Source organism: Phasianus colchicus, chromosome 7, assembly GCF_987193195.1.
Source record: "Phasianus colchicus chromosome 7, bPhaCol1.hap1.1, whole genome shotgun sequence".
Lineage (NCBI taxonomy): Eukaryota > Metazoa > Chordata > Aves > Galliformes > Phasianidae > Phasianus > Phasianus colchicus.
In genome coordinates, this window is record NC_143442.1 from 130,750 (window position 1) to 156,958 (window position 26,209).

Consider the following 26,209-nt stretch of genomic DNA (forward strand, 5'->3'; position numbering starts at 1 on the left):
AACAAAAATGTCATGAAAGTTTCCTATTAGCACTGATCAAGAACACGTCTACCCCTGAGCAACAGGATGGGAGACAAACAGCAGAAGACAACCAACCTGCAGAACCCGCTCCGTTGGGGTTGGTCCAGATGTTTGTATGCTCCCTTCCATGGCCCAGGCCAAGCTTGCTGAGCTGCTTCTCCTTTGTGCAGGGGGAGAGTGGCGCAGATGCTACGTGGTGGCTATGCACAGCATGCCTTTGACTTGATTCTCCTCTCTCCATCTTCCATTAGCAAGCAGCATTTCAAATCTCTCCTTGCAAAAAATCACCTAGGTAAAAAAGAACTGGCAATCTTGCTTTTAAAGTTTCCTTATTTATACAACTTGATGCTTTAAAGCACAAGCTCACCTAGCAATCACCTACCTTAGACAAGCCCAACCTGCAAGGAAAAGTTATTCTTCTGTGTCTGCAGACTTTGCACACATTTCCAGGTGCAGTAGTCAGCCCAGTTCTCAGCACAGCTTTACCAACCACAGAAACCCAGTTTACGCCCGCCGTGCTTTTCTCTCATCTGAAACGCTGCATTGCTGCAAGCAGCAATGAATAAAATCACAGAATCACAAAACTGGGGTTGCAAGGGAGCTCCAGAGATCACTGAGCCCAAGCCCCCTGCAAAACGGGCTCCCTAGAGTAGGCAGCACAGGAAGGGCGCCCAGGAGGGCCTGGAATATCTCCAGAGAAGGAGAATCCACAGCCTCCCTGGGCAGCCCGTTCCAGCGCTCCGTCATCCTCGCCGTGAAGAAGTTCCTTTGCATTTTGGTGCAGAACTTCCTGTGCTCCAGTTTATGGCCATTTCCCCTTCCTCTGTCACCACAGATCGCTGAAAAGATTGCAGCCGTGTCCTTTTGACTCCCACATCTAAGATATTTATAAGCGTTGTTGGAAATAGCCAAATAGTTTTCCAGGACGGTTCTCTGATCTTTGTATCTATCTTTATTCCCAATTGCAATGGCGGGCCTCCTGCAAGCAGGAGAGCGCAGAGAAAACAGTGTTACATCTTTTATCCCCTACTGCCCGACCCTTATCTCTTTCTCCCCGGCTCCTCACTGGCTGAGTACTGCAGGTTCACACTCTTTCGCAACGCTTCACTAATCGTACCAATACCAAGTAAACACAAATCCTTACCACCCAACCACAAATATCTTAATTGGTCGACTGCCTTCTAACAACTGCTTTCTTAACAAACATCTGGTCGTAACTTTTGGATGTCTGCTTTACAACATAGACATAACCTCTTAACTGCTTCATTACCCCCCAGCATTTGTGCCCTTTGCCCTGGGTCATTGTTCAGGTCATCCGTCTGTCCTTGCTTAGAGATAAGCTTGGAAGGAGGACAGAGGGCAGTATCTTGGAGCCTGCCTACGGCATCCTAACGTTCCCACAGAGTGGGACAGTTCTGCTTTGTGTAAAGGCCCCGACTCCTTGAGAGTTTGTTCAATGGACTTCACTTCTGCTGGCCTAATCAACAACCTTACAGTACGTTTCCCAGGTCAGAATACTATACCCACATTGTTTAGAACATTTAAAGTCTGTTGCAGCTTTGGGAGAAAGAATTGGTCACGTAATTCGGTAACTATGTCTCTAAAATATGTTACCTATATGCATATGGTAATCTTCCTGTCCACGTCAGCTATTTCTAAGGATATGTGACAGCTTCATTCTTTAGATCAATTGCCCTTTTTCAATGTTCAGTGCAGAAACAACACTTTCACTTTCCACAGTATACGGTATTCTTACTTTGCACATCAGCTATTTCTAAGGACGTGCTACAGCTCACTTCTTTAGATCAACTGCCCCTTTCAATATCCAATGCAGAAACACCACTTTCACTTTCCACAGCATTTACCAGAACCACAGAACGGCAGGGGGGCTGAAAAGGACCACAACGATCATCCAGCTCCCCAGAACCCCCACACCCCCTCGCAGCCGCCTACAGCCTCGGATCTCGCTAGATCCCCCCCCGTCGCCTCCCTGCAGCTTCCTGGAGCCCCGCACGGCCCCCCTCCCCGTCCCGGGACCGTTCTCGCGCACACCTCCGGCACAGCTGTCCTCAGCACTCGCTCCCGTCGCGCCGCGGCTTCCCTCTCGGTGCTGCCCGGACAGCTCCGCCTGCCGCCGCGCTGTCCTGCGGGGCGGCCCAGGCGGCAGGAGCGGCGCTCTGCGAGGAGAGCCGCGCCTCCGACAGCCGGCTCCCAACGCTCGCTCCCGCGCACGGCGGCTCGGCCAACGGCAGCCGGCGGAGCTACCGCGGACCAAGGAGACCCCGGGGGCGGGGCGGCGCCGCCGCTGCCCAATCAGAGGCAGGGGGCGGGGCAAGGGAGATGCTGCTCAAGGTGAGCTCCTCCTGCCGCAGCGTGATGACGACAGGTCTGCACGGCCAGCTCCTAGGTCGGGAGCCAGGAATGGGCACGGCAGGAGGAGAGAGGCGTTAGGGAGCAGCCGAGGCTTCGAAATGCATCAAAAAGCCCTGAGAAGCATCACAAAGCCACAGCCAGGAAGCTCGGGATTATCACGAGCAGCATCCAGGATGCTAAACATCATTTGCTACCATACCAGATGGTAGCTGAGCTCTCGCTGCAGACGTCCCAAAGCCAGACAGAACGGGAACAAACCCAGAGCTCTGCTGCGCGCACCCCACAGCCACCGCGTTGCAAGCTGGAGTGCCTTGCTCTTCGTTGCATTCGTCCCAGTCTCTGTGAATGAAGACTCGGAAGGCAGTCAAGGCGTTGATTGAGCACGAGCGTGCTTTTATTATTATGTAAAAGACAGGAGGGCGTGAGAGGTCCAGGGTAAAGATGGGACTCATCCTCTCTTGTCACGGAGAGAGTGGCTCAGAGCTCTCAGTGCTGCTGCCCGGTGCCTGGGGCTGGAGGCCTGATTCTAAGTCCCCCTCCAAGAGGCTCGGCTTCTCCTCAGCGACGCTGACCTGCTCCTGCGTGGAGGTGCTGCTGTCGGGGCACTCGGACTGTGCTTGGGCTGGGCTGCACTGCAAAGGCACTGGGTCACAGTCCAGGCTGGTGACTGTGGTGTCCAGCAGGCTCAGGTCAGCATCTTCAGCACAGCCGGGAGAAATGAGGGCGTGAACTTGGATGAGCTCCTTCTCTCCATCGCTGTTGTTATGTGGAAGGCTGTCATCTGAACCACAGTGACTCGTGCTTCCTAAGAGCCCTCCATCGATGGAAGCACACAGCGCACCATCGCTGCTTGCCCCGGCTCTTCTGGGTAGACAAGGGCTCGATTCACCTAGGAAGGATACACAGGGGTTAGTGTCAAACTTTCACAAGCTGAATTATGAAAGTGGCTCTTGATCAGGGGTGATCTGAAGATGCTAGGTATAGGTTGGAACGCTAGGAGGAGATACAAGTCCACTTGTATTGCATGAATTCTATGTCGCTGAAAAGCAAGGCTTTGAAAGCTGGATTCGCACCCTTACCTGCCAGCACCACGACTTCTGTCTCTGAGGGCTCCCTGGGACTGCGCTGCAGTCGGCGTTTGGCCACAGAGGATGGTTTCCGCAGGCTGAAGCAGGAACGCCAACTGCCAGCCGGTGATTCCTTCATCTTGCTGGGTGGACGTTGTCTGGAGAGAGAAAACAGTGACTGGTGTGAGTCGTGCGTGGTGCGGGGTGAGGGAAGAGCTGCACTGAGCTCTTGCCAACAGTTGCTTGTTCCTGGCACCGCCTGGTTTCTGCTGAAGCACAGCTTAGAAACTCGCTCTCTTTCAAGCAGTTGAGGATGGTTCCACTCCTATAGCTCAGCCCTGAAGTCTTGCTGGCTAAATTCCCCTAAACTGTGTCAAGCAAGATGCAGAGCACGTGAGCAAAGGCTCCGCGGCTGTACAGGACAGCATCTAAGGGATGGCTCTTCTGGAGCCAGCAGGCGTAACTGCTTTCTGAGGAACCGTGCAGCCATAAAGGAAATTCAAAAGCACCTCTGACTCTGACATCAACACCTCGTCGGCCCCATCTCACCGCCAAGTTTAGTTTCTAGTGCCAGCAGGTCTGACCAACAGCTCTGCTTAGAGGAGAACCGGAACTGGTTTCAGGCATGTGGCCCCGACAGCTGGAAAACCCCAACGTTTCAAGGTAGAGCCAGCTCAGGCCAGGGTAGACGTCAGCATGGCTTTATACATCTCGTGACTGCGTGCCCAGCAAGGAAGGAATGGCAGCCTCGTGTGGCTAAACCGAATATGTTAGTTGAATCTCAGAGTCCAAAGGGAGCAGAGATTCACTGCAACAATTCACTTCAGGCACCGTTACTTTAATTTAGCTTCCACATGTTTTGGCGCAAGAAATAATGGGGGAAAAAAAAAAAACAACAACACAACCCACCCAAACAATGATGACGGTTGCTGGAAAACAAAGTCCTCTTTACCTTTCAGATGGAAAGTTGACGATTGTGTGGAATTTCCCCTGTACAGCTGTGGGGCCTTCTTCCACTTCTATGTCCCTGCTGTGTGTCACAACGGAAGAGCTGCTGTGGCCTCGCCTCTGAGCCTGTGCCAGACCTTGCCAACTTGGCTGATCTGAGCATGCCAGAGGGGATCAGATCACAAAGTGTCCATTTCAATTGCAGCTTCATGTAGGAAAGAAAACCAGCTAAAAGGCGTGAATGAATTAATTCATAAGCTGCACAACGAGGCTATTCTTCATAAAAAGACCCACATGGATTCCTAATCCAAAAAGAGAACAACAAGAGTTAACACCGATGGAAGAGGTTCCTGGTCCGAAGCCTCATCCTCTTACCCAACTTTCCTTGCCTCGTACTCTTCCCCAACTCCTGGATGATGCCCACAGGCTTGAAGTCAGACCTCAAATTCATAGGACTCCTTTCACAGGACTCAGTCAAAGAGGATGTCACACTTGTTCCACACACTCAAACTGACTGAGCAGTGGTATCACAGTCACTTAAAACACACAGAAGCATCCAAACCCAAGCATGCACATTCCCTCTTGTGTTACTGGTGCCCACAGCTCACCTTCACACCTCTGGGGATTTCTGGCGTTTTACACTGATGCAGCCTCACTATAGCTCCATGGGTGTCACACAAGGCCTGCAGGACCTCTTTCTCCACAAACCCCATCTGCAGGCACTGGTTCATAAGGCTCACCACCCACGCTCCTGAGCAAAAGCAAGCACTAAGAATGAGAGCAAAGTGCACTGGATTTGACCTGGCCTGGTCCCCAAGCCTCAGTCCTGCCAGACATACCCCGGTGCGTAGACTCATCCCCAACATCTGACTGGACATTGTCATTCTGCAATCGCCCCATCCCAGCAGCAAGGGATCAAAGCATTGGGACAGCTGAAACAAAAATGTCATGAAAGTTTCCTATTAGCACTGATCAAGAACACGTCTACCCCTGAGCAACAGGATGGGAGACAAACAGCAGAAGACAACCAACCTGCAGAACCCGCTCCGTTGGGGTTGGTCCAGATGTTTGTATGCTCCCTTCCATGGCCCAGGCCAAGCTTGCTGAGCTGCTTCTCCTTTGTGCAGGGGGAGAGTGGCGCAGATGCTACGTGGTGGCTATGCACAGCATGCCTTTGACTTGATTCTCCTCTCTCCATCTTCCATTAGCAAGCAGCATTTCAAATCTCTCCTTGCAAAAAATCACCTAGGTAAAAAAGAACTGGCAATCTTGCTTTTAAAGTTTCCTTATTTATACAACTTGATGCTTTAAAGCACAAGCTCACCTAGCAATCACCTACCTTAGACAAGCCCAACCTGCAAGGAAAAGTTATTCTTCTGTGTCTGCAGACTTTGCACACATTTCCAGGTGCAGTAGTCAGCCCAGTTCTCAGCACAGCTTTACCAACCACAGAAACCCAGTTTACGCCCGCCGTGCTTTTCTCTCATCTGAAACGCTGCATTGCTGCAAGCAGCAATGAATAAAATCACAGAATCACAAAACTGGGGTTGCAAGGGAGCTCCAGAGATCACTGAGCCCAAGCCCCCTGCAAAACGGGCTCCCTAGAGTAGGCAGCACAGGAAGGGCGCCCAGGAGGGCCTGGAATATCTCCAGAGAAGGAGAATCCACAGCCTCCCTGGGCAGCCCGTTCCAGCGCTCCGTCATCCTCGCCGTGAAGAAGTTCCTTTGCATTTTGGTGCAGAACTTCCTGTGCTCCAGTTTATGGCCATTTCCCCTTCCTCTGTCACCACAGATCGCTGAAAAGATTGCAGCCGTGTCCTTTTGACTCCCACATCTAAGATATTTATAAGCGTTGTTGGAAATAGCCAAATAGTTTTCCAGGACGGTTCTCTGATCTTTGTATCTATCTTTATTCCCAATTGCAATGGCGGGCCTCCTGCAAGCAGGAGAGCGCAGAGAAAACAGTGTTACATCTTTTATCCCCTACTGCCCGACCCTTATCTCTTTCTCCCCGGCTCCTCACTGGCTGAGTACTGCAGGTTCACACTCTTTCGCAACGCTTCACTAATCGTACCAATACCAAGTAAACACAAATCCTTACCACCCAACCACAAATATCTTAATTGGTCGACTGCCTTCTAACAACTGCTTTCTTAACAAACATCTGGTCGTAACTTTTGGATGTCTGCTTTACAACATAGACATAACCTCTTAACTGCTTCATTACCCCCCAGCATTTGTGCCCTTTGCCCTGGGTCATTGTTCAGGTCATCCGTCTGTCCTTGCTTAGAGATAAGCTTGGAAGGAGGACAGAGGGCAGTATCTTGGAGCCTGCCTACGGCATCCTAACGTTCCCACAGAGTGGGACAGTTCTGCTTTGTGTAAAGGCCCCGACTCCTTGAGAGTTTGTTCAATGGACTTCACTTCTGCTGGCCTAATCAACAACCTTACAGTACGTTTCCCAGGTCAGAATACTATACCCACATTGTTTAGAACATTTAAAGTCTGTTGCAGCTTTGGGAGAAAGAATTGGTCACGTAATTCGGTAACTATGTCTCTAAAATATGTTACCTATATGCATATGGTAATCTTCCTGTCCACGTCAGCTATTTCTAAGGATATGTGACAGCTTCATTCTTTAGATCAATTGCCCTTTTTCAATGTTCAGTGCAGAAACAACACTTTCACTTTCCACAGTATACGGTATTCTTACTTTGCACATCAGCTATTTCTAAGGACGTGCTACAGCTCACTTCTTTAGATCAACTGCCCCTTTCAATATCCAATGCAGAAACACCACTTTCACTTTCCACAGCATTTACCAGAACCACAGAACGGCAGGGGGGCTGAAAAGGACCACAACGATCATCCAGCTCCCCAGAACCCCCACACCCCCTCGCAGCCGCCTACAGCCTCGGATCTCGCTAGATCCCCCCCCGTCGCCTCCCTGCAGCTTCCTGGAGCCCCGCACGGCCCCCCTCCCCGTCCCGGGACCGTTCTCGCGCACACCTCCGGCACAGCTGTCCTCAGCACTCGCTCCCGTCGCGCCGCGGCTTCCCTCTCGGTGCTGCCCGGACAGCTCCGCCTGCCGCCGCGCTGTCCTGCGGGGCGGCCCAGGCGGCAGGAGCGGCGCTCTGCGAGGAGAGCCGCGCCTCCGACAGCCGGCTCCCAACGCTCGCTCCCGCGCACGGCGGCTCGGCCAACGGCAGCCGGCGGAGCTACCGCGGACCAAGGAGACCCCGGGGGCGGGGCGGCGCCGCCGCTGCCCAATCAGAGGCAGGGGGCGGGGCAAGGGAGATGCTGCTCAAGGTGAGCTCCTCCTGCCGCAGCGTGATGACGACAGGTCTGCACGGCCAGCTCCTAGGTCGGGAGCCAGGAATGGGCACGGCAGGAGGAGAGAGGCGTTAGGGAGCAGCCGAGGCTTCGAAATGCATCAAAAAGCCCTGAGAAGCATCACAAAGCCACAGCCAGGAAGCTCGGGATTATCACGAGCAGCATCCAGGATGCTAAACATCATTTGCTACCATACCAGATGGTAGCTGAGCTCTCGCTGCAGACGTCCCAAAGCCAGACAGAACGGGAACAAACCCAGAGCTCTGCTGCGCGCACCCCACAGCCACCGCGTTGCAAGCTGGAGTGCCTTGCTCTTCGTTGCATTCGTCCCAGTCTCTGTGAATGAAGACTCGGAAGGCAGTCAAGGCGTTGATTGAGCACGAGCGTGCTTTTATTATTATGTAAAAGACAGGAGGGCGTGAGAGGTCCAGGGTAAAGATGGGACTCATCCTCTCTTGTCACGGAGAGAGTGGCTCAGAGCTCTCAGTGCTGCTGCCCGGTGCCTGGGGCTGGAGGCCTGATTCTAAGTCCCCCTCCAAGAGGCTCGGCTTCTCCTCAGCGACGCTGACCTGCTCCTGCGTGGAGGTGCTGCTGTCGGGGCACTCGGACTGTGCTTGGGCTGGGCTGCACTGCAAAGGCACTGGGTCACAGTCCAGGCTGGTGACTGTGGTGTCCAGCAGGCTCAGGTCAGCATCTTCAGCACAGCCGGGAGAAATGAGGGCGTGAACTTGGATGAGCTCCTTCTCTCCATCGCTGTTGTTATGTGGAAGGCTGTCATCTGAACCACAGTGACTCGTGCTTCCTAAGAGCCCTCCATCGATGGAAGCACACAGCGCACCATCGCTGCTTGCCCCGGCTCTTCTGGGTAGACAAGGGCTCGATTCACCTAGGAAGGATACACAGGGGTTAGTGTCAAACTTTCACAAGCTGAATTATGAAAGTGGCTCTTGATCAGGGGTGATCTGAAGATGCTAGGTATAGGTTGGAACGCTAGGAGGAGATACAAGTCCACTTGTATTGCATGAATTCTATGTCGCTGAAAAGCAAGGCTTTGAAAGCTGGATTCGCACCCTTACCTGCCAGCACCACGACTTCTGTCTCTGAGGGCTCCCTGGGACTGCGCTGCAGTCGGCGTTTGGCCACAGAGGATGGTTTCCGCAGGCTGAAGCAGGAACGCCAACTGCCAGCCGGTGATTCCTTCATCTTGCTGGGTGGACGTTGTCTGGAGAGAGAAAACAGTGACTGGTGTGAGTCGTGCGTGGTGCGGGGTGAGGGAAGAGCTGCACTGAGCTCTTGCCAACAGTTGCTTGTTCCTGGCACCGCCTGGTTTCTGCTGAAGCACAGCTTAGAAACTCGCTCTCTTTCAAGCAGTTGAGGATGGTTCCACTCCTATAGCTCAGCCCTGAAGTCTTGCTGGCTAAATTCCCCTAAACTGTGTCAAGCAAGATGCAGAGCACGTGAGCAAAGGCTCCGCGGCTGTACAGGACAGCATCTAAGGGATGGCTCTTCTGGAGCCAGCAGGCGTAACTGCTTTCTGAGGAACCGTGCAGCCATAAAGGAAATTCAAAAGCACCTCTGACTCTGACATCAACACCTCGTCGGCCCCATCTCACCGCCAAGTTTAGTTTCTAGTGCCAGCAGGTCTGACCAACAGCTCTGCTTAGAGGAGAACCGGAACTGGTTTCAGGCATGTGGCCCCGACAGCTGGAAAACCCCAACGTTTCAAGGTAGAGCCAGCTCAGGCCAGGGTAGACGTCAGCATGGCTTTATACATCTCGTGACTGCGTGCCCAGCAAGGAAGGAATGGCAGCCTCGTGTGGCTAAACCGAATATGTTAGTTGAATCTCAGAGTCCAAAGGGAGCAGAGATTCACTGCAACAATTCACTTCAGGCACCGTTACTTTAATTTAGCTTCCACATGTTTTGGCGCAAGAAATAATGGGGGAAAAAAAAAAAACAACAACACAACCCACCCAAACAATGATGACGGTTGCTGGAAAACAAAGTCCTCTTTACCTTTCAGATGGAAAGTTGACGATTGTGTGGAATTTCCCCTGTACAGCTGTGGGGCCTTCTTCCACTTCTATGTCCCTGCTGTGTGTCACAACGGAAGAGCTGCTGTGGCCTCGCCTCTGAGCCTGTGCCAGACCTTGCCAACTTGGCTGATCTGAGCATGCCAGAGGGGATCAGATCACAAAGTGTCCATTTCAATTGCAGCTTCATGTAGGAAAGAAAACCAGCTAAAAGGCGTGAATGAATTAATTCATAAGCTGCACAACGAGGCTATTCTTCATAAAAAGACCCACATGGATTCCTAATCCAAAAAGAGAACAACAAGAGTTAACACCGATGGAAGAGGTTCCTGGTCCGAAGCCTCATCCTCTTACCCAACTTTCCTTGCCTCGTACTCTTCCCCAACTCCTGGATGATGCCCACAGGCTTGAAGTCAGACCTCAAATTCATAGGACTCCTTTCACAGGACTCAGTCAAAGAGGATGTCACACTTGTTCCACACACTCAAACTGACTGAGCAGTGGTATCACAGTCACTTAAAACACACAGAAGCATCCAAACCCAAGCATGCACATTCCCTCTTGTGTTACTGGTGCCCACAGCTCACCTTCACACCTCTGGGGATTTCTGGCGTTTTACACTGATGCAGCCTCACTATAGCTCCATGGGTGTCACACAAGGCCTGCAGGACCTCTTTCTCCACAAACCCCATCTGCAGGCACTGGTTCATAAGGCTCACCACCCACGCTCCTGAGCAAAAGCAAGCACTAAGAATGAGAGCAAAGTGCACTGGATTTGACCTGGCCTGGTCCCCAAGCCTCAGTCCTGCCAGACATACCCCGGTGCGTAGACTCATCCCCAACATCTGACTGGACATTGTCATTCTGCAATCGCCCCATCCCAGCAGCAAGGGATCAAAGCATTGGGACAGCTGAAACAAAAATGTCATGAAAGTTTCCTATTAGCACTGATCAAGAACACGTCTACCCCTGAGCAACAGGATGGGAGACAAACAGCAGAAGACAACCAACCTGCAGAACCCGCTCCGTTGGGGTTGGTCCAGATGTTTGTATGCTCCCTTCCATGGCCCAGGCCAAGCTTGCTGAGCTGCTTCTCCTTTGTGCAGGGGGAGAGTGGCGCAGATGCTACGTGGTGGCTATGCACAGCATGCCTTTGACTTGATTCTCCTCTCTCCATCTTCCATTAGCAAGCAGCATTTCAAATCTCTCCTTGCAAAAAATCACCTAGGTAAAAAAGAACTGGCAATCTTGCTTTTAAAGTTTCCTTATTTATACAACTTGATGCTTTAAAGCACAAGCTCACCTAGCAATCACCTACCTTAGACAAGCCCAACCTGCAAGGAAAAGTTATTCTTCTGTGTCTGCAGACTTTGCACACATTTCCAGGTGCAGTAGTCAGCCCAGTTCTCAGCACAGCTTTACCAACCACAGAAACCCAGTTTACGCCCGCCGTGCTTTTCTCTCATCTGAAACGCTGCATTGCTGCAAGCAGCAATGAATAAAATCACAGAATCACAAAACTGGGGTTGCAAGGGAGCTCCAGAGATCACTGAGCCCAAGCCCCCTGCAAAACGGGCTCCCTAGAGTAGGCAGCACAGGAAGGGCGCCCAGGAGGGCCTGGAATATCTCCAGAGAAGGAGAATCCACAGCCTCCCTGGGCAGCCCGTTCCAGCGCTCCGTCATCCTCGCCGTGAAGAAGTTCCTTTGCATTTTGGTGCAGAACTTCCTGTGCTCCAGTTTATGGCCATTTCCCCTTCCTCTGTCACCACAGATCGCTGAAAAGATTGCAGCCGTGTCCTTTTGACTCCCACATCTAAGATATTTATAAGCGTTGTTGGAAATAGCCAAATAGTTTTCCAGGACGGTTCTCTGATCTTTGTATCTATCTTTATTCCCAATTGCAATGGCGGGCCTCCTGCAAGCAGGAGAGCGCAGAGAAAACAGTGTTACATCTTTTATCCCCTACTGCCCGACCCTTATCTCTTTCTCCCCGGCTCCTCACTGGCTGAGTACTGCAGGTTCACACTCTTTCGCAACGCTTCACTAATCGTACCAATACCAAGTAAACACAAATCCTTACCACCCAACCACAAATATCTTAATTGGTCGACTGCCTTCTAACAACTGCTTTCTTAACAAACATCTGGTCGTAACTTTTGGATGTCTGCTTTACAACATAGACATAACCTCTTAACTGCTTCATTACCCCCCAGCATTTGTGCCCTTTGCCCTGGGTCATTGTTCAGGTCATCCGTCTGTCCTTGCTTAGAGATAAGCTTGGAAGGAGGACAGAGGGCAGTATCTTGGAGCCTGCCTACGGCATCCTAACGTTCCCACAGAGTGGGACAGTTCTGCTTTGTGTAAAGGCCCCGACTCCTTGAGAGTTTGTTCAATGGACTTCACTTCTGCTGGCCTAATCAACAACCTTACAGTACGTTTCCCAGGTCAGAATACTATACCCACATTGTTTAGAACATTTAAAGTCTGTTGCAGCTTTGGGAGAAAGAATTGGTCACGTAATTCGGTAACTATGTCTCTAAAATATGTTACCTATATGCATATGGTAATCTTCCTGTCCACGTCAGCTATTTCTAAGGATATGTGACAGCTTCATTCTTTAGATCAATTGCCCTTTTTCAATGTTCAGTGCAGAAACAACACTTTCACTTTCCACAGTATACGGTATTCTTACTTTGCACATCAGCTATTTCTAAGGACGTGCTACAGCTCACTTCTTTAGATCAACTGCCCCTTTCAATATCCAATGCAGAAACACCACTTTCACTTTCCACAGCATTTACCAGAACCACAGAACGGCAGGGGGGCTGAAAAGGACCACAACGATCATCCAGCTCCCCAGAACCCCCACACCCCCTCGCAGCCGCCTACAGCCTCGGATCTCGCTAGATCCCCCCCCGTCGCCTCCCTGCAGCTTCCTGGAGCCCCGCACGGCCCCCCTCCCCGTCCCGGGACCGTTCTCCCGCACACCTCCGGCACAGCTGTCCTCAGCACTCGCTCCCGTCGCGCCGCGGCTTCCCTCTCGGTGCTGCCCGGACAGCTCCGGCTGCCGCCGCGCTGTCCTGCGGGGCGGCCCAGGCGGCAGGAGCGGCGCTCTGCGAGGAGAGCCGCGCCTCCGACAGCCGGCTCCCAACGCTCGCTCCCGCGCACGGCGGCTCGGCCAACGGCAGCCGGCGGAGCTACCGCGGACCAAGGAGACCCCGGGGGCGGGGCGGCGCCGCCGCTGCCCAATCAGAGGCAGGGGGCGGGGCAAGGGAGATGCTGCTCAAGGTGAGCTCCTCCTGCCGCAGCGTGATGACGACAGGTCTGCACGGCCAGCTCCTAGGTCGGGAGCCAGGAATGGGCACGGCAGGAGGAGAGAGGCGTTAGGGAGCAGCCGAGGCTTCGAAATGCATCAAAAAGCCCTGAAAAGCATCACAAAGCCACAGCCAGGAAGCTCGGGATTATCACGAGCAGCATCCAGGATGCTAAACATCATTTGCTACCATACCAGATGGTAGCTGAGCTCTCGCTGCAGACGTCCCAAAGCCAGACAGAACGGGAACAAACCCAGAGCTCTGCTGCGCGCACCCCACAGCCACCGCGTTGCAAGCTGGAGTGCCTTGCTCTTCGTTGCATTCGTCCCAGTCTCTGTGAATGAAGACTCGGAAGGCAGTCAAGGCGTTGATTGAGCACGAGCGTGCTTTTATTATTATGTAAAAGACAGGAGGGCGTGAGAGGTCCAGGGTAAAGATGGGACTCATCCTCTCTTGTCACGGAGAGAGTGGCTCAGAGCTCTCAGTGCTGCTGCCCGGTGCCTGGGGCTGGAGGCCTGATTCTAAGTCCCCCTCCAAGAGGCTCGGCTTCTCCTCAGCGACGCTGACCTGCTCCTGCGTGGAGGTGCTGCTGTCGGGGCACTCGGACTGTGCTTGGGCTGGGCTGCACTGCAAAGGCACTGGGTCACAGTCCAGGCTGGTGACTGTGGTGTCCAGCAGGCTCAGGTCAGCATCTTCAGCACAGCCGGGAGAAATGAGGGCGTGAACTTGGATGAGCTCCTTCTCTCCATCGCTGTTGTTATGTGGAAGGCTGTCATCTGAACCACAGTGACTCGTGCTTCCTAAGAGCCCTCCATCGATGGAAGCACACAGCGCACCATCGCTGCTTGCCCCGGCTCTTCTGGGTAGACAAGGGCTCGATTCACCTAGGAAGGATACACAGGGGTTAGTGTCAAACTTTCACAAGCTGAATTATGAAAGTGGCTCTTGATCAGGGGTGATCTGAAGATGCTAGGTATAGGTTGGAACGCTAGGAGGAGATACAAGTCCACTTGTATTGCATGAATTCTATGTCGCTGAAAAGCAAGGCTTTGAAAGCTGGATTCGCACCCTTACCTGCCAGCACCACGACTTCTGTCTCTGAGGGCTCCCTGGGACTGCGCTGCAGTCGGCGTTTGGCCACAGAGGATGGTTTCCGCAGGCTGAAGCAGGAACGCCAACTGCCAGCTGGTGATTCCTTCATCTTGCTGGGTGGACGTTGTCTGGAGAGAGAAAACAGTGACTGGTGTGAGTCGTGCGTGGTGCAGGGTGAGGGAAGAGCTGCACTGAGCTCTTGCCAACAGTTGCTTGTTCCTGGCACCGCCTGGTTTCTGCTGAAGCACAGCTTAGAAACTCGCTCTCTTTCAAGCAGTTGAGGATGGTTCCACTCCTATAGCTCAGCCCTGAAGTCTTGCTGGCTAAATTCCCCTAAACTGTGTCAAGCAAGATGCAGAGCACGTGAGCAAAGGCTCCGCGGCTGTACAGGACAGCATCTAAGGGATGGCTCTTCTGGAGCCAGCAGGCGTAACTGCTTTCTGAGGAACCGTGCAGCCATAAAGGAAATTCAAAAGCACCTCTGACTCTGACATCAACACCTCGTCGGCCCCATCTCACCGCCAAGTTTAGTTTCTAGTGCCAGCAGGTCTGACCAACAGCTCTGCTTAGAGGAGAACCGGAACTGGTTTCAGGCATGTGGCCCCGACAGCTGGAAATCCCCAGCGTTTCAAGGTAGAGCCAGCTCAGGCCAGGGTAGACGTCAGCATGGCTTTATACATCTCGTGACTGCGTGCCCAGCAAGGAAGGAATGGCAGCCTCGTGTGGCTAAACCGAATATGTTAGTTGAATCTCAGAGTCCAAAGGGAGCAGAGATTCACTGCAACAATTCACTTCAGGCACCGTTACTTTAATTTAGCTTCCACATGTTTTGGCGCAAGAAATAATGGGGGAAAAAAAAAACAACACCACAACCCACCCAAACAATGATGATGGTTGCTGGAAAACAAAGTCCTCTTTACCTTTCAGATGGAAAGTTGACGATTGTGTGGAATTTCCCCTGTACAGCTGTGGGGCCTTCTTCCACTTCTATGTCCCTGCTGTGTGTCACAACGGAAGAGCTGCTGTGGCCTCGCCTCTGAGCCTGTGCCTCCTCCAGGGTGAGCAGCTTTGTGGCAGGAGAAGACACCCACGCAGACTTGGGCCCTGAGAGAGAACCGTGCCCTGTAAGGGAAAGCCACAGGTAAGAGCGAGGATCACAAAGCAGCACCACAGCCATCACAGTTCTGGGGGAGATGCTATAGTTTTCTCAGACCTGCTTATCCGAGCCACTAGAAGAAGAGGAGGTCAGAATAAGCACGTGGTCAGATGTATGTTTAAGGCAAAGGACAAAGTCATAATTAATGAGAGCAGCTCACTGTATCGAAACGGGCAAAGAAAAACCCTAGAAAGCGGGGGCAGGGAACTCAGAAAGCTTCACTGCCACACTTTCATCAAGCTTCACCTGCATGCAAAACATCGTAACGACAGTGACGGTTTTTTTCTCATTGTAAAGTTTGGACTTGGACATTCTCAGCATCCAGCAACAGGATGCCAGATTCTAATCTAAGCCCAGAAGTCTGCTGTCCCCTCGATAGAAAAAGTGTATTTCAAAGATCTTGGAGAAGGCCTGGATTTGATCAAGGTGTCTGATCAAGATAAAGCTCATGGAGGAAGACACTCACCTGCTCCATCTGCCATGTCTGATCCGGATTTGGAGCAGAAGAGGACATCTGCGTGGTTGATGATGAATTCCACCACAGCCGACTGCGTCTGCAGTTCCATGCAGGCGGCTCTTCCGCTGGCGCAGGCAGACTCGTTCTGCTGTGATCTGTAGAAAAGGCAGATTTTAGCAGTCATTTATCCAAGATCCAAGTTTCCCCAAGTCTGGATTGTTGCAGCCAAAAGCTGTCAAATTGGGCTCCGGAGGCTTCCGCGGTGATGCCGCTGAAGAAATTCTCCTGGCTGATCAAGGACACACCAGTCCCATCTAAACAAGAGGGCAGAAATTGTCATCTAGAAATTGTGCCCGTGCGGTTGGAGAACAGCCCAGGCTCTTGCTCTGCCGTCATCCACTTACTACAGTGTACAGGAGAAGAGCACATTTGATGGAGAAAAAGGTAGACTGCATTTTTTTCTGGAGAACAGATCCAAGCGGTGTGTTGAAATGGAGAAAAAAGTTTACCTTAAGAGGTTTGGAGCCCACACAATCGCTAAGTTCTTAGCGTGCATGTTTGTCACAGAGCAGTTCCCAGCTAGACGAGCCAAGTGTCTCATCAGGTACTCCAGTGTCCTGGAAAATCAGAGAGGCAAACGTTCAGCACCAATGAGCACGCCATGCTGCGGTTCACAAAGCAAGCCTCAATGCATGTTTTTGCTACTGTCACTGAAGATGAAGTAGATCCAACTTGACTAAGTGCCACGCTGCGGCACCAAGCCCCAGCACAGCACAGCCGCAGCCACCAGCTGCACCAACTGTGCCCCCGTGCCCAGGAACCGACCCAATAAATTAACCCCGTGTAGCCTTAAACTGCTTCAACATACGCAGGCATCATGTTGCCAGCATGAGACAAGCCTGGAATCACACCACTGCCCTCTGAAGTGCAGCATGGCTGAGCTCAACAGAGTGAGGGCAGCACTGACCTGTAGTGAGGAGCGGGCAGCTGCTGGATGACGTCCTGCATTCTGACCAGCTGCTCCTCATCTGTAGCGGCACCAACAGCCTCCTGGAATAGTGCAGAAAGGGACTGAGACACAAATCAGGCTAGATACCTGCCACAGGGTCGGGAACTATGGGGACAGCGTGCAGTTGGTCTGTGCCGAGACAGATTTTACGCCTTCCAGGAGGCATCTGGGGAACATAGCGGCACGCAGCTGGTGCCATCAAGGCCAAGGAGTCCAAGCAGCGGGCCGGTTTACAGCCTGATTGCGCAGCTCAGCTCCTCAAGCTTCAAGTGCACTTTGCTATCAATCCCACTCCCATTCTATAAATACTTGGGGAATAGAAAAACAAAACAAAAGAAAAAACAAAAAACATGAATTCTCGCAAGCTTTGCGAATATGGAAATAACCGCCTCCTGGGACCACGGAAAATGGCATCCATATGATGCATGATGTGGCAAAGACATACGAGTAAACCCCACGGGGCTAACAGAAAAAGGGCCTCAGAGCTGGGGCACTGCTGCAGCCATCTCCCAAGAGGCCCAGGGAAGAGGTAAAGGAAAGACGTTGCCTTGTGCTTACCGAGAACTTGTCATACAGCTGGTCGGTCAGCAGAGGGTTCGGGAGCTCCCTGAAGTACATTTTGCAGACGGAGCTCACACTGTGAGTGTCGCGGATGGTTAGCTCAGGAATCTGCTCAGACTCAAATTCTTGGCTGGAGAGAAGGACACAAAAACGGGCGGGGGGGTTGAGAAAGAGGAAAACAAGTCAAAAGCCACACCAAATATAATCAAGCATTGGAAGGGCTTCCCGATTAACAGGAGAAAATGAACACTCAGTCACCAGCACCACACGAGCCATGCTGGATGAGATGTTTCCAAAAGGAGACCTTTTCGTTTTGCTAAGGCATTTCCCGTGACTCTGACAACTGGCTGCCTAGTCTACAATCCTAAGCCAGGAGCCCGGAGCAGCAAGGAGGAGTGTGGGCTGCTCCAAAGGGCTCTGCAAACAGGAGGAAACGGGAATGAAAGCTGGCAGCGGTGACACCGCAGTCCCCCACAGCCTTCCAGTGCTCTGAAGGACAGAAGGAGAACTTCCTGCTCCAGCAAGTCTGCTGAACGCCCCGTGTTCCTATCAAACAGTGACAAGCCTGGCGCACCACCGCTGAGCGCACGCTGCCTGCACAGAGCTGCCCCACGGCGCAGGCCTCTGAGCACCCGCAACAGGGCACGCGCCCCTACTGACCGCTGTGTCAGTCGCAGCACTCTTACCGCAGTCTCTGGATGTTGGACGCAACGCCGGACAGCCGGTATATCCCTTGCACTACGCCGTGCTGCTCAATGAACTCGGCGCAGCTCTGGAGGACCTGGGGGACTAAAGAACACGTGCCAGCGGTTACTTGAGCTCCTCATTCAAGTCCAGGTTCAGGCTGTGCTCCTGTCAAATCTCATCCACTAAGCCCAGCCAGGCTACTGCTTAGTTCTTCCTTACAGAAGAAAGCTGTCCAAGACGAGGAAACTGGACAGACATGTGTTCCTTGCCTTCAAGAAATGTCAGGACCTAGGAATCAGCCTGGAGAAAGTAATTCTGGGGAAGCCGGAGACACTGCAAGTCCCACCACAGCTCCATGGGAATGAAAGGAGGTAGGAAATCTCATGTCCAGGAGAGCTGGGAAACTGATGCAGGACACTCTCCTTGGCCAAAAGGCTTCCCTTCTTTTCAGGCTAGCGTGGGATTGGCTTACAGGCTTTGGTTTAAGCAAATACAAACATGCTTGTCTCTTAAGAGCATTAGCCTCAGTTTATCTTTCAGCCATCAACTTCCATTACACATTTCTCCACCAGTACCAACCTGCCCCTTTGCTAGATATGACCTCCCTTTCATCTTTAGATGCCCAACAGAGGAAGATCTCAGGAACGGGCTGTCCCTTACCATCGCGACCAGAGTGGAGAAGATGCTCTCCCAGGTCACAGCCAAACACCTTTTTCTTCTCCACCTCCTGCTCTTTCGGTTTCTTTGGGCGGCCCTTCACCAAGGAACGAAGGAAGGTGACGAGCTTGCCGCGTTTCTTTGGCACTGCACGACAACAGGAAGAAACCAGTTCATTTCAGGTTTGGCTCAGTTGGACGAGGCCGAGCATAACACATTCTACAGAGCACGTCAAAACGGGAAGAACGTTACCAAGTACATACAAAAACGGATTTTCTCCCATCCCTGCAGGAGGAGCCAAAGGCCAGGTTGGATGGGGCCCTGGGCAGTGGGGTCTAGTCTCGCATTAGATGTGGAGGTTGGTTGGCAGCCCAGCCTGAGGCAGGGGGGTTGGAACTTGATGATCCTTGAGCTCCCTTCCATCCCAAGCCATACTAGGAGGATTCTATGATTTCCCCAAGTCCACTCATAAACACGGGAGGATCGGGCCAAATCTCTGCGCGTTCCAATGGAGTTTAATGCACTCCTCTTGCTTGGCTTGCTCAACTTGGGGATTAAGAATCCTCTTGAAAAGCCACGTTCTGATCAAGCGTATCACTAACACAACCAGGCCTCTAGCTGTCCACCAGGGACACTGGCTGTTCTCAACCTCGTACTGACTCGCAGGAGAACTGCCTTTGCCCTCCTTCATTCTCATTGCCTACAAAACACCAGCCATATGCCCTGTGATATGCCTGAAGGATCATCAGCACAGACTATAACACGGGATGGATAAAGGAGGTATTAAACACAGAACACACCCAAAAAGAGATGCCATTTTGCTTCCCTGCACCATCAAATGCAACATCCGTACCTGGCTTTGGCACTGAACTGAGGAGAGACTCCGGAATTTTTCCATTGATGAGCTCCACGCACTCACTTGGGAAAAATCCAACCTGTAACAAGAAAAAAAGAGAGGTGCAATACTGAAGGCAGCATTTCTCAGACCTGAACTGTTCAACCAAAAGCCACCTAACATTTTCCTCGGAACGTGCTTGCCTGACGCTCCGTAAGACTATCCAACAAAAAGTGGCCTGCATAAAAGTAATAATTATTCAACATTTGCAGCCAAAAGACCTACAAAACAAATAATTGCTTCTGTAGAAGATGTAGAAGAAGAAAGTTCTTGCTGACTGAGATGCAGCTGCAATCCCCAGCTCCGAGCTACCCAGCGTTCTGCAGCCAGCAGCAGCAACAAGCACGCGGAGGGTCTGTTACCCTACCTCAGCTGACAGGCAGTAACTTCCTAAAAGACACTAACTTCACGTTCTGCATGGGTGCAAGCAAAATGCTCTGAGACACTGAAACACTGTCTTAGCTGCTGTATTTCCAAAGGTGGGGTTCAGTGGCCGTGACCTGATGCATACTGTGAAGGCTCTTGCTTCTAAGTGAATTGAGGAGACAGTTTCCTACAAAGACCATCTCTGACACCGACACAGGGAAACCGTTTACGTCCATGAGCCATCCTGTGCAGGCAGCGCAGCTCTTAGCCGAGATTCCCGACGTGACCGAAGTTGCGCTCTCAAGTCTGAAGCTTGTGCCTACCTCAAAGCCGTGCTTGCCTCTCCACCAGGGGGTCAGCTCCTTTGGTGGCATATCAGTAACGCACACGATGTCTCCCACCTGCAAAAGACTGCAACATCAATCCCAGCCTCAGCACGGCTGGGAGGAAAGCACAGCTCAAATGACTGCATTCTTCTGCACCACAAAGCATCGTCAAGCTCGAGAGCAATTGCACCAGCGCAGCACTTAAGGCGTCTTCCATTGTAAAACTGAACCTAGAGGTAGAAGAGTCACTACAATACACAACTACAGAATACAGCTGCTCAGTAGGAAATGCTTCTCAAAAGCAGCAGGCTCTCTGCCAAAGGGAGAGCTCCAATTAAACCACAGGCATAAGTTAGCGGGGCTTCCTGAACAGATCTACACGCTTCATTCACTGGTCTGCTGTTGCTCAGAGACCAGGCTACAACACTGGGCAGTCTCTGTTTGATCATAAGATCCAAATGCCAAATAAAGCCATATTTTAGAGATGGCCGAACTCCTCCCTGCATCCAACCCAGTGCAAGTCTGATCTGGAACTGCATCTTCTGGGCTTCACCTCACCAAACATTCTGAAGGTATCTGAGAATATTCCTGATGCGTTCCCGCCTTATACTCTCCTGTACATGACAACTAGGAACGCCCTTAACTGCTTACCTCAAAGGAGAGTTCATCCGGTGCCTGGGCAACGTATCTCTTAAGAACATGGGCAGCAGCAACAGCTGGAATATTTACAGGAGACTCCTCGTGGATCAGCTGGGGCTTCCCATTGTTCTCAGTCTGAAACAGAGAGCACAGGCCATGGTGAGGAGCTGAGGACAATTTCAGAGCAAGGAGCACATCTGCAGAGAAAGATCCTTATCGTGAGTGCTTAACAAGAAACTGCAAGTCTAATAACAGCTGTTTCTCTTCCTGGTGTGCAGCAGTATCGCCAGGCAATGCAAAGATGCGTCTCTCTCTACCCAGACTAAGAGGACAAACACCCCAACCGAGAGGACTCCTGGAGTTTTATAAACTTGCCACGCTTGCAGTACTGTCTTGCCAAAGAGGAGCGTAAGAGTCTGCTTGCTTCCTGTAACCTATTGCTTGGAGACCTCAGCCATGGACTGGACACAGGAGACGGTCCACTGACCCAATCCTTGGCTCACTACAAGTGCCTGCTTCCCTTAACTTGCTGAATATGAGAACTTGGTCTTTGGGTGACAAAATCCAGGCAGGATGGGGAAAATGCTTCTGCATGTTTATAACGCTCGATCTGATTCTGTCGGTACTATAACGTCCACGGCCATCTAGATGCTCGTAGAAGGGACATGAAGCTTTTCAGGCAGCTTTTCAGTGACACCGATAGAGCTGGAAGGATTCTCCCTCTCTTGAAAAGCAGGAGAGCTCATCTGCAGCTCACTCTGCCGGCTCAAGTCAGCAGAACAAAGACCAATCAGAGCTTCATACTCTACCTCCATTTGTGCCAGGTCAGGCCCACAGCTGATCTCGCTGCACGCGATGCCCATCACAGCAGGCACGACAAGCTGGAACTGAAAAGAAACACACTTCTATTTTCTCTGTTCACACACCACGGTATGGAGAGACTTCTTCAGAACTACCCTCAGTTACCCACTGGCATAGGCAGGTGTTCTAGAAACAACCACTTTGTTCAGTCAATTCAAATGAGACAGCCTATTGCGCAGCAGTTTACCAAGTCGCTATCCCTCTGCTAGCAGATGGGGACTCCGGCACAAAGCAGCAGATGCGCTTGCTCAGAGCACTCCGACAGCGCAGTAGCAGGGCAGTGAGAGGAGTCACTGCTGGGGGTGGATCTGCTCCCCAGCGCCCGGCTCCCACCAGTTCACCTCCAGCGCCGGCCGCAGCCTTGCACATGGATTTCCTCTGCTTGCATCTCTGCTGTGCTCCCCACAGCTGTCATGCGCACACACAGCCGAAGCATGCATGCTCGTGGTCACGTTGTGCAGCCCTGCACAAACTGGGACTAGGACTCCTTGCCTAAGGGATTGGTTTCCTAAAGATTAGCCGGTCACAGCATCACAGACAGCATCCTTCTGAGGGCTGAGCTGGAGGGAAAGTGGAATAACTCTACACGTGACCGGTGTCCCGTCAAGGCTGGATGAGGCTGTGTTACTAAACACGGTGCGACGCGGGCTGCAAAACCACATGGGGGGGACAACGCGTGGCACGTACCTGGCAAGAGATCAGAACAAGGTAGACAAGTTCCTTGAAGCCGCAGCCGTTTCTTGTCACTTTGCTCTGTTCTTCCGCGAGCAAAAGCTGCATCAAAGGAGAAGGCAGAGGGCGGGGAGAGGAGAGAGAAAGAGCTGATCAGTGAGCTTGCACAATTTAACAAAGAAGACAAGGGAAAAGCCCTGAGACAAATGCCACCTCTATGCTTTGGAATGTAGCTACTGAGTGAAAATTATGTCTGATGGTCAAGAGTAAGCAGCATGACACTACCAGCTCCGCCAGCCAGTAGCTTTCAACACCTCACTGTCCACCTGTCTATCTCACACTGTCTCAGCTTACCTACAAGATGCTGCACAAGACGGTGTGAAAACGAAGGTACTCAGTCGATGCACAAGTGCAACAAGCTAGCTACTCAGTCAGAGCTCAAGCGCTCCAATGAAGGGACGCAGCAGGCACTGCTCCTCCCCTCATTCTAGCTGCTTATGACATCACTAAGGGCCACCAGGCTGCTCCACCATGACAGACAAGGTGGGGAAGCAAGACCACGTCACAAGACCAGAAGATTCCAACACTCCAACATTCTAGAATCAGAGGGCGGTTGGAATTCTACCTCAGCCAAATCCTGGAGAAGCTGGCACGGGGTCATCATGACCAAAGCGCAGGACCCGGCGCTTGCTCTTGTTGAGCCTCGTACAACCGGCCTCAGGCCATCCTTCTGCAGGGCCTTCCTACCCTCGGGCAGATGGACACTTCCTCCCAGCAGCATACCTTGCAGTGCAGGGCCTACATAAAATCCACACTAGAGTCCTTTGTTTCATTCAAGAGCACGTTACAGCACGTATCTATTTCACTGTAAGGAAATCAAGGAAGAGACGGGAGAAACACAGAACTGCTACGAGACTGCTATATACATTTCTTTCCCAAGTGGATTTTTGCCTTTTTGCTTCCAGGATGACCTCATTTTGTTCTCCCCTTCTTGTGGGGAAGCTGCCTCCAGTTCCTGAGGTTCAGGAGACAGCATGAAACACGACACTAAGACAAACGCTTGTCGTGGGTGAGCGGTGGCTGTGCTTTGCCAGGCATACGGCGGGGCAGTAAGTGCCACACGGCAGCCCCAAGCCAAGCCCTGCATTCAGTCACTGTGGCCACAGCTGGTGCATCGCTGCCAGAACGTATCCCAGGATACAGGTGGACGCAGGCACTCCTGCTCCTTCTGCAAAGCCATCCTCTGCAGAGCCCATTAGGTGCTGCTCAGTGCTATGCCAACCAGGCTCCCGTTTACTGCAGCCCTGGGATAAACACGCGTGTACTCTTCTGTGCAGCAGTGAGCTCCAGGGATGAAGCACAGAGGGTAAGCCAACAGAATCTACTGCTGACTCCATCAGCTCCTTCTTCTACCAACCATGGGCAAACACTGTGAGACAGAACATAAGGGGAAAAGCACTTCTGCTCACACGCCTGCAATGGAATTCAAAACAGCTATTGCAAGAAGAGCTCGTAGGGTAAACCTAGCCTCAGAGACACAAACACACCAGGTTCCAGGAAATAGCATGGCACATTGTTGATGAAACGCTGCTTCGTTGCTTGGAGAGCACGCAGCATGCCGCTTTGACAGGCACAGCAGTGCTGCGACGTCCAAGCTGGGCACCAAAACCTCCCCAGCATCCCTGGCCAACGCTGCCAGGGAAATGCAACACCTGCATCCCTATCTGGCTTACGGCACACACACTGGGGGGCTGCCTTAGTCTCAGGTGGGAGGGATTTTTCTTCAGAGTATCGGGTATGATGCTATGTTTGGGTTCTAGGAGAAAAATCACACTGATAACACCCTGATCTTTATAGTTTCTGACAAGCAAACTTGCACAGAGCCAAGGCCATTCTCAGCAAAGCTCTCAACAAGGAGCTGGGAGGGAACCGAATTAAGACAGCTAACGTAAACTGGCCAAAGGGATATTCCATACTATATGCCATCAAGTGGAAGGAGTTTTGAAGGGGATGAGAGTACATCTCACTCTCTTTTATTGCTTGGCGGCTAACTGGACAGTGGTTGGCGGGTGGTGAGCCATTGCTTGTACATCACTTGCAATACATTCATATATATATTCAGAACTACTTTTATCTCAAAAACATGAGTTTTACTTCTCTTTTTCCACCCAACACTCTCCCCCATCCCACAGGGAACAGGGGAGTGTCTGGTGCTGAGCCACCCACCGGCTTCAACCACAACAGGGCCGCGGGGCAATGGGAGCAAGCACAGAAATAATACACAGAAACTCGCTGTTCCTTGGGCTCGTGGCTGCCACAAAGCTCGTGTTTTAGTGATGCAGAGTACTGTATCTCCAGCTATTGTGTGTCTCGTTAACCACAAGCTCAGCTATGGGCTGTCACCACAAGCAAAAGATAAACGTAAACAGAGGCCCTTATCCACATGTGCCAATCTGGGTGCGACGAATAAAAGCCCATTGGGCCATGGGCAAAGCAGGGAGCACATAGGCAGGAAACAGGAAGGAGTTGAACTCCAGCTCTCCTACACAAAAGAAAGGGAGAGCACCACGGGAGGAGTTACGACACAGCTTCAGAGCTTACAGAGCCCTGAGATTTCCAAAGAACGGTGCCAGGGTAACTCTCACCATTCCCATGCAGGGGTCTTCCCAGACACTTCAGCTGCTGACTTCCACTTCCTCTGTCATGTGTAGAAAGTCCAGGTGACAAATGCTCATTTCGTCTGGGTAACGCTTCCATGGTCATGACTGAAAAAAAAAAAAAGAAAAAAATAGCATGCAACCCCATAAAATTTACCTCTCGGCTCTTTCTGTCAGCACGACATCTAAGATGAGCATTACACGTCCCTGCTACTGACTGAAAATTCATCCAAGCCTATGTTCCACACAGCTTCATCTCAGTGCCAAAAAGAAACACGTAAACAGATGTTCAGAAGTTTCTTTGTGCAGATAAAAGTGCGGGGTGCATATGTATTCTCTTCAGTAATAAATATTAGTTTAGAATCCAAAGGTAACTTTTCAAGAAGCAGTATGAAAGAAAGGTCAATCAAAAGGAAATATGTGATTTTCATCTATTTTCATCTAAAAAATCCTTGCTAAATCTCTTCCCATCAAAAAGAAAGCATGCTGGGCATTCTTAGCAGCAGCTCAGAGAACATCTTGCACCACAAAATGCGGCACATGCTTTTTGCTAACAGGCCCCTCATGTCTCTAATTTGTGTCAGATTCACTCAAAATGACCGCATGGACCAGAACAGCCATTTGGTTCTGCTGAGGTAGGAACCCACTGCTGGGATGTCCCACAGTCCCGTTCCCTGCTACTTCCAGCCCTGGGGGGAAAAGGAAGAGCAACTGACTTCACCTACCCAGACTTCTGCACGGCCTCCAATATGGTCTCACATCACACAGAGAAGCATGGTGGAGAGCTCTGGCAGCTGAAGAAATCAAGGTTGCCTCTAAGATCTTGCTTTAAATCCACATGACTTACTGCCCATGAGACATGAAAGACGAGGTTAAGGTTAAAAACCCTCCAATCCCCGTGGATGTGGCTGTCTGATAAAGACAACAGTTGCCTGCTCTTCAGCAGGGTGATGCTCACCCAGCAAAGCACTCACCAGCACATGTCTTTCATAGAAACATAGAATTAGCAAGCTTGGAAAAGATCTCCAAGAGCATCCGGTCCAACCATCCACCTTCCACCAACATTTCCCACTAAGCCACGTCCC

At 51.6% G+C, this 26,209-nt stretch overlaps 1 protein-coding gene and 1 long non-coding RNA gene across 2 annotated transcripts in view; both read right to left on the bottom strand.

Annotated features, from left to right (window-relative positions):
• Positions 1–24,669, bottom strand: part of LOC149917154 (rho GTPase-activating protein 32-like) — a 41,335-nt gene extending 16,666 nt beyond the window's left edge. Inside the window, exons 1-25 of the mRNA XM_090143375.1 lie at positions 23,093–24,669; positions 22,483–22,569; positions 21,744–21,821; positions 20,947–21,069; positions 20,293–20,370; positions 19,562–19,643; positions 18,712–18,855; positions 18,051–18,153; positions 17,362–17,494; positions 16,762–16,844; positions 16,304–16,411; positions 15,804–15,949; positions 15,102–15,303; positions 14,164–14,309; positions 10,787–13,973; positions 10,363–10,686; positions 9,759–10,056; positions 8,819–8,964; positions 7,419–8,628; positions 5,442–6,345; positions 5,018–5,341; positions 4,414–4,711; positions 3,474–3,619; positions 2,074–3,283; positions 97–1,000 (exon numbers count right to left, since the gene is read on the bottom strand). Of these exons, the coding sequence (XP_089999501.1) occupies positions 13,546–13,973; positions 14,164–14,309; positions 15,102–15,303; positions 15,804–15,949; positions 16,304–16,411; positions 16,762–16,844; positions 17,362–17,494; positions 18,051–18,153; positions 18,712–18,855; positions 19,562–19,643; positions 20,293–20,370; positions 20,947–21,069; positions 21,744–21,821; positions 22,483–22,569; positions 23,093–23,248 (2,097 nt within the window). The 5' untranslated portion in view covers positions 23,249–24,669 and the 3' untranslated portion in view covers positions 97–1,000; positions 2,074–3,283; positions 3,474–3,619; ... (6 more) ...; positions 10,363–10,686; positions 10,787–13,545. The remainder of the gene's footprint in view (positions 1–96; positions 1,001–2,073; positions 3,284–3,473; positions 3,620–4,413; positions 4,712–5,017; positions 5,342–5,441; positions 6,346–7,418; positions 8,629–8,818; positions 8,965–9,758; positions 10,057–10,362; positions 10,687–10,786; positions 13,974–14,163; positions 14,310–15,101; positions 15,304–15,803; positions 15,950–16,303; positions 16,412–16,761; positions 16,845–17,361; positions 17,495–18,050; positions 18,154–18,711; positions 18,856–19,561; positions 19,644–20,292; positions 20,371–20,946; positions 21,070–21,743; positions 21,822–22,482; positions 22,570–23,092) is intronic.
• A 63-nt stretch (positions 24,670–24,732) lies between these two features.
• Positions 24,733–25,972, bottom strand: LOC149917155 (uncharacterized). The gene is made up of 3 exons (XR_016468059.1): positions 25,850–25,972; positions 25,113–25,232; positions 24,733–25,009 (listed from the first exon to the last, which is right to left on the bottom strand). It is a non-coding gene; the product is annotated as an uncharacterized LOC149917155 (long non-coding RNA).
• Positions 25,973–26,209: the final 237 nt, after the last annotated feature.